Here is an 11,782-nt window from a genome sequence, read left to right as displayed (position 1 = left end):
TGCCGCCCATCGCTCATCTGGCACTCGTTCGACGGCTCCCGCCATGGCTCCCACTGCTTGTCCAGGAGGGGTTGCGGGGGGGGGGCCTGTGCCCCCAGATCTGCACGGGGCGGGTTGGGGCTGTGCTGGGGCGGGCAGCAGCAGCAGCACTGGGTTGGGGCTATGGGGGTTCTGCAGCCACCCCAAAATTCACCGTAGACTCTGCCCCGCCCTGCCGGGAAGAGCTTGGCGTGGACCCGCCCCATGTAGATCCAGGGGCATGCACCCATCCCATACCCTCCTGGACAAGCGGTGGGAGCAGCAGCAGAGCTGCTGGACCAACAGGAGTGCGCCAGATGAGCTGCTGGGCCAGTGGCAGGTATTGGCGGGAGCTGCCCTACATACCCCGGATGAGCCGCAGCTGTGTCCCGCCCTGCCCGCGGCCTGGGTGGGCAGCTTGCCCCAGTCCCTGCCTCAGCCCCTCTCCTCCCTCACCGCAGGGGCCTTGATATGTGTCCCTCATGTCCCTTCCCTCCCCATCCACCACAACAGACTTACCAGCTGCATGCAACTCTATATAAGTGCACCCCTAGTTCCAGCTGGGAAAGTAGTGTGCACAGAGCAGCACAGTGCATCTCAGTAAGGAGATGCATAGGACTACTTAAGCGGTGTACATATACCATCAGGTGACAATAAAATAGTGCACTTCTCTGTTCATAAGAGGACACTGAGGAGCTGAACTGTTACTCCATCATTTGTTTTTCAGTGCTTCTGTCTTGCTACTTAGAGGTTCTGAGATGCTCAGCCATAGTTTTGATGAATAGGTACTTTTTCACAAGTTTGTATTTCAGGTACTTCTGTTGTTGTTGCAAATTACTCCAGTGAGTGAGCCTGACATGAATTGTTGACCAATGTATCCTTTTCCTGCTTTACAGATTGCAGCTAAGGAGCTAAATATTTTCTGTCATCTGGATCACAACTTTATGACTGCTAGCATACCAACCTTCAGGCTGTTTGTGCATGTGCGGCGACTTGTAGCAAAAGGATATAAGGTTATTTTTGGCTTTAATTAGTTTGTTTAACACATGGGTGGCAAACCTGTGGCATGGGTGCCAAAGGTGGCACATGCAGCCTCTGTGTGTGGCGTGTGGCAGATTAGGGAGCGGACACGCAGAACAGTAGGGCATGGAGCAGAAAGCTGAGCAGCAGATATATTAAGGAAAAGAGATCAGTGTGGCAATTGGGGAGGGTGTGGGGCATATATGTGGCACACCTGTCAGAAAGTTTGACCCCCACTGGTTTAACTTTAACCTGAGTTTCGTGTTTAACTGAAGTAATTTACAAGTTTAGCATGGGTGTATGACTTGCATAAAAAATCACAAAGTATGAAACTTATCATGTGTTTTGAAACTAAAATTGTAACACCCTTCCCTGGACTCTTCCTGTATGAGATGTCTTGGAGTGTAAATAGATTTGCATTTCTTCATTCTATAACACTCAGGTCCAGAGTTTAATTTGGGAGCAGATCTTGCTGTGTGAGATACAAAGTACTGAAAGAAGGCAGCATTTTCTCTCTTTCCTTTGTGTTCTCCCCCATCCCCCCCTTTTTTTTCTTTTTAATCTTAACCACACCTCTGCTTTTCAAGTGTTGTTAAGCAGGCCTCTGTTTGTCTCTGATCCACCTATCCCAAAAAAGTTTCAAGGTTCAGCTTTCAGTAAAAACAGAATAGCTTATAAAAGCAGATAAGATATTGGATTTCTTGCTGTCTAATTTGACTCTGACTGCCTATGATGAGGATGAACTGATGCATATGGCCTCACTGTGGCAGTTCTCCAAAAGGTGTCTGACTTCTCCCCACACCAATAAAGGGTGCGAGACACGTAAGGGAGGTTATCTGCAAGTTGCAGGTGAGCAAATCTTGTCCCATCAGTGAGCTGAATTAGTTGAGCTGTTGCTAACCGCTCACTTGCCTATCAGTGTTAAATTTGCTATTTGCATCTCTTAAATTCCAGTGGTATTCTTCAGTTTATTTGGAAAGCCTTTTTTCATCCCACAGTTAACGTTTCCATTTCTGTTTTGGGTCTGTTGCAGGTGGGAGTTGTGAAACAAACGGAGACTGCTGCACTGAAGGCTGTTGGAGAAAACAAAAGCTCCCTCTTCAGCAGAAAGCTGACTGCTCTCTATACCAAATCTACACTCATTGGAGAAGATATCTTTTTTGGTTTAATTACTTTGCTTGTGAAAACAAACGTTTGGTGTGCTCTGTATGGTTGAATGTTCAGTGAGCCTTGCCGCTTGCTTCAGCAGCTCCAAAAGGTATGCATATGGTACCAGCTGAGGAATGGGATGTACTGGCTATCTCATTCTTTCTTCTTTTTACCTCTGCGTTGGCAATGATTGTTCTTTGTCATGTAGTTGTTGCCTTCCCAATTCTAGCAAAAATTGGTAGAAAATGCGGAAAGTTCAGAAGTTAAAACTCAGTTTTTGGGATTTTCAGATATTTTCAGATATTTTGAAATCTGTGAAGTTAGAAAATGCTGCAATACTGGAGCCATGTTCTAGTAATAGCAGTTTGTCAGGTTCTGGCAGTTAAAAAAAGCCAGAATTTGGATATAAAGATCAGAATTGTTTTTTTCTAGAGATCAGACTTCATGAATTAAGAGCAGGATTTTCTGTTTGCAGAGGAAAGGGTATCACATACTGGACAAGATTAAAGCAAACATTGGTTTATATTTCATTTCTGGCAGTTAACTTAAAAAATCCAGGGCAGACAAGGATTCAGTCTACTACCAACCAATAGGGCTGTGCAAAATTTCGGCAGCTGTTTCATTTTGAAGGTGTTTCAGACCATTTTGGTGCCTGAAACACCAAGTCTGAATTGAGTTGGAAGGCTCAAAAACATCTCCAAAATGAAATGAGGCATTCAAAACGTTTCAGAAATGTTTTGGAGATGTTTCGTAAAATTTTGGGGTTTCGGAGCCAGGCTTGCAGGGAAACAGCTGTACGGTGCTGCCCTGCTGCCTGACTCGGCTCCTCAGGGAGCAGAGATCTGTGCCGGGGGTCTCCATACTGCCACTGCCCGCCCCTCACTATCCTGGTGACATGGGGCTGCATGGGGTGGGCAGCGGCGGCTAGGAGACCCTGGCGTGGATCTCTGCTCCCTGCGGAGCCAGGTCACGTGGCAGGGCAGTGTTGGTCCTTGCCACGTGGCAAGGCAACCTGGCTCTGCAGAGAGCAGCAATATGGGGCTGCACGTAGTGGGCAGGAGACCCCAGAATGGATCTCTGGTCCCTGCCGCCCAACCTGGCTCTTCAGGGAGCACAGATCCGGGGCTGCTCGGGACGGGCAGCAGCAGCGATGAGACTCCTGGCACGGATCTCTGCTCCTTTAGGAGCCAGGTCTTGTGGCAGGGCAGTGCTGGTCCCTGCCATGTGACCTGGCTCTGCAGGGATCAGAGATCCACATGGGGGTCTTCTTACCTGCGTGGAGGGCAGTGGCCCTCCCTGTCCCCTGGACAAGCTGCCCACGGCCCCATCCTGCTCCCTGTTGAGGCTCTGCAGCCCCCGGCCCCAAGCCCCACCCCGCTGGGCTTCAAAACAGATTTGGAGGAGATTTGGCCAAAACAAAACAGGACAGCGATCCGAAACACCGAAACGAATCACTGTCCTCCGAAACGGCTGAATCTGAAACCAAACTGCACCACAGCCACTTTGCAAAGCCCTACTAACCAAAACTAATAGTAGTTGAAAGTCTTTCCAAAGCTTAGTCTGTGACCATGATGAATAACATCTGTTAGAGATGTAAGTTCATTGTAATATAGTAGGGGGGTCACATGTTTCCTGCAAGTCTTGCTTTCTCCAAAAGTGTTAATGGACTGTTGGAGGTCTAGGCTTTTTTTTGTGTGTGTGCCTGAATTAGTTTTTTGACTGGTTGATAGATGTAGCATTAGTAAATCATTGTAAGAGATCTTGAGAACAGGAAGGGGTTGAGGTTATGGAGTTGACAGGGTTTTGAAGAAAAGGGGGTTAGCACTATGAGCCTAAGGCCAGTGCCCTCTATGGAATTGAGTTAGTCAAGCTCTCTTACTTGCTGGTGAACTAGGTTATCAAAAGGAGTTAAACACAGCTTTGACCAGTACAGCTGTTTCCTTCCTCTTCTATTTTTTTTCCTCCATTTCTTTCGTTTTTGTCTTTTTTCTCCATTTCTTAGTCAAATTGCTTCTTTCTGAGCAGGGTGGGTGCAAAGGCAGTAGGGAATTTGATTTCTGATGCAGTCCAGTATTGTTGGGCTCTGACTTCACAGTACAAGGAAATGGCTTTTTGATGGGCTGATCTGGTGTATACAGACACTATGGCATTCTGTGACTACATGGATTTGGGATCATCATTTACTTAAATCAGTGGCTCTTAACCTTTTTTTAGTCTCAAGCAGTCCTCCATAAGTTTTCTGTTTTTTGTGGTACCCTTGTGGGGAATCATTGAGTTATAATCTAAATTCAGAAAAGATATGGATGGGGGCTTTGAGGCTCAAAAGACCAAGAACCACTGATCTAACTGTGCCATGTAAGAGAGGCAGGGGGCAGGACCTAACCCTGTTGTGCCCTGCTCTTTTCACTGTCTAGTCACCCCTGTCTGTACCTGAGGGAGCAAGCACAGCTCTTGCCGCTGACACTGATCCTGTCAGATCTCATACACTGGTGACTGCACCTGGAGCCCTTCCTGCTGGCTTAGGAGCTTGGGAGTTGTGGAGGACATGGGCTGGGCTGCAGGACATGCTGCTGGCAGTGTAGGGACAGCCAACACAGGAGCTGCCTGAGGGCAGGCAACATCAGTGGCAAAAACAATCCTCAGAGAAGCAGTCACAAGCACTGCTGAGGCAGCTGGGGCAGGCACTGAGCCCTGGATGGGGGAGGAGAGTATGTATTTCCTTGCGTAGGTGCTGGGTGGTACACCAACCTTAATCTTGCAGCAACCCTGTTGAAAATCACTGGTTGAGGCTGCATACGGGCATTATATTTCTACTGGGAGAATCACCATTCTTCCTGTAGAAATGAGAAATACATAAGCACTCGCTGAATTTATCCAGGGAGTGGGGAGAATGCCTTTTCTGGGAAGCTATTTTCTAGGTCTCAACCTGAAAGATCTGCCTTGAGAGAGTTTTTCTTTTGCAAGAGTGAATGCTTGTAGGCTCCCCTCCCAGTTCGATCTGGGAGAGAAAAGGAGGGGAAAGGAGTAGCTGCTGCTCTCTGCTTCTTCCCAAACTCAGTAGTCCCCATTTTGGGGAAGGGGCTCTGCTGGCCCCTGCCAGTTTCCCATTGCTGCCCCCCACCATCCAGCTGGGCAGCAGGGGTGGGGAGCACAAAGCCCAGGAACTGGGAATCCAGGTTGGGGAGGCTGCCCCCAAAGCTGGTTCCCAGTCTCCATCAGCTTCCCGTTGCCGTGGCGGAGATTGCAAAGCTGTGGTGCCTTTGAACTGAGGCTGGGGAAGCTATCTCTGCCCTGGTTCTGAGCCCTGCGGACTTTAAATGGTACCCCTGCCTGCCCCAGTTCATGACCCTTTGGGCTTTAAATGTCGTGTGTGTTGCTCAACTGGACAGTATGTGTGGTGAGTTAAAAACTGGAGATCTGGGACCCAGGGTCAGGGAGGCTGTCCCCAGCCCCACTTTCCCATGCAGTCAGCTTTCTGTCATCCTATATGCAGCCCACCTTGACTGTACACAAGGTGATTTAAAACCTAAGGGACTGCCACTTGATGGCCTGCCCCTTCCCAGGCAGGGGAGGAGAGAAGGCTGATAAGTAATGGGTTTTCCTAAGGATAGGTGTGGCCCAGGGAGTAGCCCTCTAGTGCCCCTGGCTGGAGAGCTTGCTTGTGTAGCCCTGTAGCTAGGGGGCTGGAATGCATGTGCTCCAGCTCCTGGGCTATAGAAATGAACACCCATATGCAGCTATAGATTATGGTCCTTTCTGCACTTTGAATGTTACCATAATCTACATCTATTCCATACAGAGAAGATAGGCTTTCTTCTGTAAAATTGCTTTTTGTGTTGTTTATGTGGAATAATAGGTGGAAGAAAAATTGTTGCAAGGTCCATTTTTGGCTATGTCTTTGTGAATTCCTAGTTGTTTTTTTTAACATGTATTAAATGTGAACCCCTTACTGAAGCTAGATGATCCTGCAGCTGTTGAAGAAATAACATCTGATGTCACAGATAACTATCTACTTTGTATCTGTGAAAATGAAGAAAACTCGAGGGAGAAAAAGAAAGGGGATGCTGTTATTGGCATTGTGGTAAGTAGTCCTCCTTGAGAAATGTCTGATTTTTGTGCCTAAGGATTTTTGGGAACTATAAAATTCCTTTATGATGAGTGACTCCTCATATTAGTGGAATTTATAAAACACAATGCAAAATTTTTAAAAAAGGCATCATTTAGGGGTGTACCAATACAGATTTTTGTGTCCAATATTGATAGCCAGTTATTAGCCAGCCATATTGGCTAATGCCGATCCAGTAACCAATATTTAGTAATAATGCAAGGCTTTTTAAACTACTGACATAAATAAACCTTTTTGGTGTTTTCCAGCAGCCTCAAGCATCTTGTGTATCAGCATCCTCATGCTTAGAAGTGGTGGTGGGGGCTCCTGAACTAAAGCTTGTCAAATGAGCCATAGGTAAAATACCCCTGCCTCCATTTGTAAGTATCTGGACACTGATACATGAGAAACTCTGGCATTTTAATTAGAGTGACTGTTGGAGCTGCTCTAATTAAAGTGCTGCCCCCCTGCTTCCACTCCTGGAGCACATGTAAAGGTGCCCAGGGCCTGTGCCATTTGCAGTAGGTGGGGCTGGCCTAGCATCTGCCTTTTTCTGGCTGTGCAGAGCCCTTTAGCCCATGCTCTTCTGCATGATTCCCTTGAACCCCAGCTTGGGGGCAGCTGCCTGAGCCTGCTGAGCAGGGCTGAGGGGGAAGGTGTGAGCCTTCCTGGCTGCCCAGGTGTAGGTGGTCTCTGGGTCAGGGTAGGGCCATGGAACCATTCCAGGCCTGGAGAAACTGGGCCACTTATCCCCTGTAGCTGGACCCCAGGTCCCGGGAGCAGCTGGACTTCGGGGGGTGGGGAGGAAGGGCTCCTTCCTCTTCCCTCCCATCTCCCTCCTGGTGCTGCTGCTGCTAGTGGATTTGCCCCACAGAGGAGGCTGAATGGCCCTGGCCTTTGTAGGTCAGAATCTGGCTGAGCTGAGGGTAGCGTGGCATATGCCCACTTTGGGCTCCCCACTCTGCTTCCTTTGCCTTGGGAGCCCCAGTATCCTGCCCCACTCCCTCCCTCGCCGTGGGGGCCTCAATCTGCTCCCCCATCAGCCATGGGACCTCCCCACCATAGACTTACTTACTGGAGCCACTCTCAATGCTGCCCGGCTGTATTCCTGGCCACGTGCGTGTGCATGGGCCTGCACATACGCATGGTGCCCCCTGCATCCTGCTTCCGGCCCCTTGCAGGCAGGAATGTTGCCAGCTTGCAAGTGGAAACCCACCATTTCCTGATCTCTGCAAGATGTTGTGAATCTGGGACAAATGCTGTCCTGGAGTCATGCAGCCCAGGACTTATCCCAGTTAGGGGTGGGCAGTCACCCTAGCTGAGGTGCTGGGGGGAGGACCCTGCTACATACAGCCTGGGGGAGAGTGGCTGCCTCAACACCTGCTATGCTCTGCCCTGGCCCCTGGGGCAGTCCCTGCCAGGCTCTGTACCTGGCCCCTGGGGCAAGGACCCCCAGGCACTGCAGGCTGAGTCGCACTGGGCTGGGCAGCTCTGCCCACCCCTCCCCACTGCAGTCATGTCTCTGAGGCACTCTTTGCCTTTTAAAGTGCCTGCCCTGGCTTCAGCCTGCAGTCCACACTGCACTAGTGCCTGGGACACTGCACCAGCTGCTCTGCTTCACTCCTGCTCAGCCTGGCCCACCAGTGACGGGATGGAAGTGGGGATGGAAAATGAATTGGGCCCTCCATTCTCAAGGTCATCCTGGCTCATGGAAAGGAATCCAGGCATCTGGGGGCCCCAGCCCCTCAAGGGAGAGGGAACCCAGGCATCTGGGGCCCCGACCAGAAGGCATAATTATCAGTAAACGTTGGCTACAATGGCCAAAAAAGCCAATAATGTCATATCCCTTTTATTGGTGCCAATTTGATAAGCAACCAACATATAGGTGCACCTCTAGTATTATTGATAATGATTTTTTGAAAAGTAATCCCTTGTAAATTCAGTGTGTTTGAAAATTTCAAGTGTCACACTGTAGTTGATGGTCTTTAAAATGCTGCTTTTTCTAATGAGTTTTATTATATGCAAAATGATATTGGGAATATAAAACATCATTAAGGCTAGTGATTTTTATGTTTGCTTATAACACTTTAAGCAAACACATATACCATAAGTATTTAAAAACATTAACAGTTAGTGTAATGGTTATTTCCTCACAGAAGCTAAGATTGTAAATCTTTCATTACTGCTAAGATTTCAGGTTTTTTTATTACATCAAGTAGATTGAAAAATTTATAAATTGGGAAAATTGTGAAGTGATTAAAATAATTCAGTTTCTGGTTACCAACAGATCATATATATAGTCATTTTGATGTTTATGCATCACCATGGTGTTTGAGTTGTACAATATTGGGTGCGTCTGCACATGCAGGGGCTTGTGTTTACAGCAGGGAAAAAAGTACTGCTACAAATTTTTGTTGCTACTTGCTGTTGCTTATGCCCCTACACGTGAGTTTTGGTGTGGGGCAAAATGCCCTGCTTCAGGGAAACTGCCATTTCCCCACTCCTCTTGGCTCCTGGTAGTCTGGAGGAGTCGGAGGACAACTAGAGAGGGTAGCTGCTTTGGCCAGGTGCTAGAGATTTTCCTGGGAGGACTTAGCCTCTGTACCTGCCAGCACACAGGTCTGGAGCATGTGCTACACCACTTCTTTGGTATGAGGGGTTTTTTTTTCTACCCAGATTTCCTGGTAGCAAATTTTGCCTCCAGGCTGCGGATGTGCAGTGTAGGGCACATTTTAACATACTGGGCACCACAATGAGGTTCGCAGTGCCATAAACTGCATGTGCCTGCATGTCTTGCATCCAGCCTATAACTCTCTGTCCCAGTTGTAAAAGCAGATTTAAAATAAATTATTCATTTTAGGGGGATTCCCATATAAATATCATATCTTTTCAATTATGTTAATTTGCATTGCCTCTTAATAGCAATAGATTATGATATTTAGTGTATTCATGGCATCAGAACATCTGAACAGTTTGAAGATCTCATTAGCATCTTGTTTTGACTAAAAATGGTATTGATTCAGAATGTATTGCAATAGAAGCTATGTGCTCCGAGTTTAAAAAATAGGGCGCACCGATAAAGATTTTCTTGGCTGATATCAATAGCTGATTATTAGCCAGCCATGTCAGCTGATACGAATCTGATAAGCAATTTAAGAAACACAGCCCTGGAGCTTGGAGAGTAGCGTCCTGCTTGTAAGTCTGAGGGGAAGGGGTGGGGGGGAAGATCAAGGCCCCCATAGTTAGAGAGGGGCTGGGACTGGGGCAAGGGTAGGAGCCAGTACTGCCCAGCCAGGGCAGTGAATGGGACCCTGGGATGGGGTGTGTGACAGAGCCATGGGCAGCTTGTCCTGGGGAGGGGGAGAGGCTCCCCACCACTGTGTGCATCCCTGGGTGTGGTATGGGGGGCATGTGTTCCCCCCCAGATTTGTGCGTGGGGCAGAGGTGGACTGCCTGCTGCAGGCTCGGGGCCAGGGGCTGCACTAGCCTTTTCCTGGCAGGGGGACTGGGCTTGGGCCAGGGCTGGGCTCGGAGCAGGTGGTGCTGGAGGGTGTGGCTACAGGGTGGGGCTACAGGGAATTTTGTGGTGGTCATAGCCCCTCAAGCCCCTCCTAGTGCTGTCCCTGCTCGGAGGCACTCTGCTCTGCTGCCTTTCCCTCAGGAGCTCCGCAGTATGGGGCGGACAGGGGGCACATGGGCAGCGTGGGGCTCCCAAGGGAAAGGCAGCAAAGCAGTGTGCCCCAAGCAGGGACAGCACTAGGGAGGGTTTGGGGAGCTATGGCCAGCCCAGAATTCTCTGTAGCCCCTCTATAGCCAACCCTCCCAGTGCTGCTGCTGCCACCCCCCTGTGCAGCTGAGCCTGCCCTGCTCCCTGCCCTGGCTCAACCCCTGCACTGGGAAGAGCCTGGTGCAGCCTCTGGCCCTGAGCCCAGAGCAGACAGTTTGCCTCCACCCTGTGCACAGATCCTGGAGGGGGCACTGCAGCAGTGGGAAGCCATCCCCCCGTCTAACTGCACCTTCTGGATGAGCCACCCATGACTCTGCCCCACACCCTGCTCTGGGGTGCCATTCACGAACCTGGCTGGGTAGCGCCTGCTTCTGCCCCTTCCCCATTCCCTCACGCTGCAGGCCTCAATCTGCCCCTACCACACCCCTTCCCTCCCCCCACGCCCCTTCCCCTCCTACAGACTTACCAGCAGGATGCTGTTCTCCAAGCTGCTGGGCTGCATTTCTAGCCATGGGTGTGTGCAGCTGTGCACTTGCATGTGGCATTTATCAGTGACATTATCAGCTACATCGGCCAAAAAAAGCTAATAGCTGATAATGTTAATTTTCCTTTTATCAGTGCCAATCCAATCTGCAACCTATATTTCAGTGTACCTCTATTTAAAATGCACTTATTTTTTATTTGCTACCATCACAAAGACATTGTGGGACACGTGGGAGCCACTATTTTTGCATACAACACCATGCATGTAAAGATTCCATGTTAATTTGCTAATGCTAATAATTAAAGTTGACTAACCAAAACTCTTCCTTGAGACTTAAAGATTCCTGCTTGGTAGTTCTTAAATAATTTTAGTGTTCAGGCAGAAGTGAGCACAAGCTATTTAATTTGGCTTTTAGGCCCAAGCAAAGTATAATGTTTGTTGGTGGCAAGAGAGAACCTCAGGGTTTATGTGTTTATTTGACAGGCCATCCAGCCCACTACTGGGGAGGTAGTTTATGACAGTTTCCAGGACTCTGCATCTCGCTTAGAGTTAGAGTCTCGAGTTTTGCGCCTGCAGCCAGTTGAACTACTGCTTCCATCAAACTTGTCAGATCAATCTGAAAGGCTCCTCAAGAGTTTAACCTCTGTAAGGTATGTTTTTACATCATGTTGCATTTTACTGCTAGAATGTGTATCTGGTACATAGCTTTGTAAAGAACTTTTGTAGAATATTTAACAGTTCACCCATGTCATATCTGGCTTTACTAAATGGTTCTGATACGGTTACTATGGCATCTGAATACTGTTGTACAGCTATTCCCCATGTATATTTCACATCCTTACAATGGCCGTGAGCTATGGGACTTTCTTCCTCATCAGCATTTTTGATTAATTAAGCAGGGAGGTCTACATATATTTGGTATGTCTTAAGTTTCTCGACTGTTTTACATTTAGAATAGTGGACTGAAAATATAATGACCACTACATTTAAATTTTTGACCCCTCGTTTGTTTTTAATGATAGATGCTTAAAATGAAGTGGGAATGCTCTTTTTTTTTTTTCAGTGTTTGCTTTGTTATGGAGTTCATTCTGGAATAAAAACAGACTGTATACCTATAGTTGTATGGCATACGCTGTAAGATAAGTAAAGAATTTAATGCCAACCTTTTCAGTGTGTATTGTGAACTTGCAAAGTCCTGCAAATGTTCTCTGTGGCGATCAACTGTTATGTGAAACTGTGTGTGTGTGTGTGTGTGTGTGTGTGTGTGTGTGTGTGTGTG

The 11,782-nt window shown here is 48.2% G+C and overlaps 1 protein-coding gene across 2 annotated transcripts in view; it reads left to right on the top strand.

Moving 5' to 3' along the window:
* The window catches only part of MSH3 (mutS homolog 3), a 298,610-nt gene that overhangs the window by 30,027 nt on the left and 256,801 nt on the right, over positions 1-11,782 (top strand). For both annotated transcript variants that reach the window (XM_019516941.1, XM_019516940.1), the window contains exons 4-7: positions 915-1,031; positions 2,072-2,189; positions 6,123-6,268; positions 10,987-11,153. In XM_019516941.1, the coding sequence (XP_019372486.1) occupies positions 915-1,031; positions 2,072-2,189; positions 6,123-6,268; positions 10,987-11,153 (548 nt within the window). The remainder of the gene's footprint in view (positions 1-914; positions 1,032-2,071; positions 2,190-6,122; positions 6,269-10,986; positions 11,154-11,782) is intronic.

The sequence above is a fragment of the Gavialis gangeticus genome, unplaced genomic scaffold (genome assembly GCF_001723915.1).
Source record: "Gavialis gangeticus isolate Ggan-Ray unplaced genomic scaffold, GavGan_comp1, whole genome shotgun sequence".
Lineage (NCBI taxonomy): Eukaryota > Metazoa > Chordata > Crocodylia > Gavialidae > Gavialis > Gavialis gangeticus.
The sequence above is the reverse complement of the archived record's forward strand: the minus strand, read 5'-3'. Positions and strand labels throughout refer to the sequence as shown.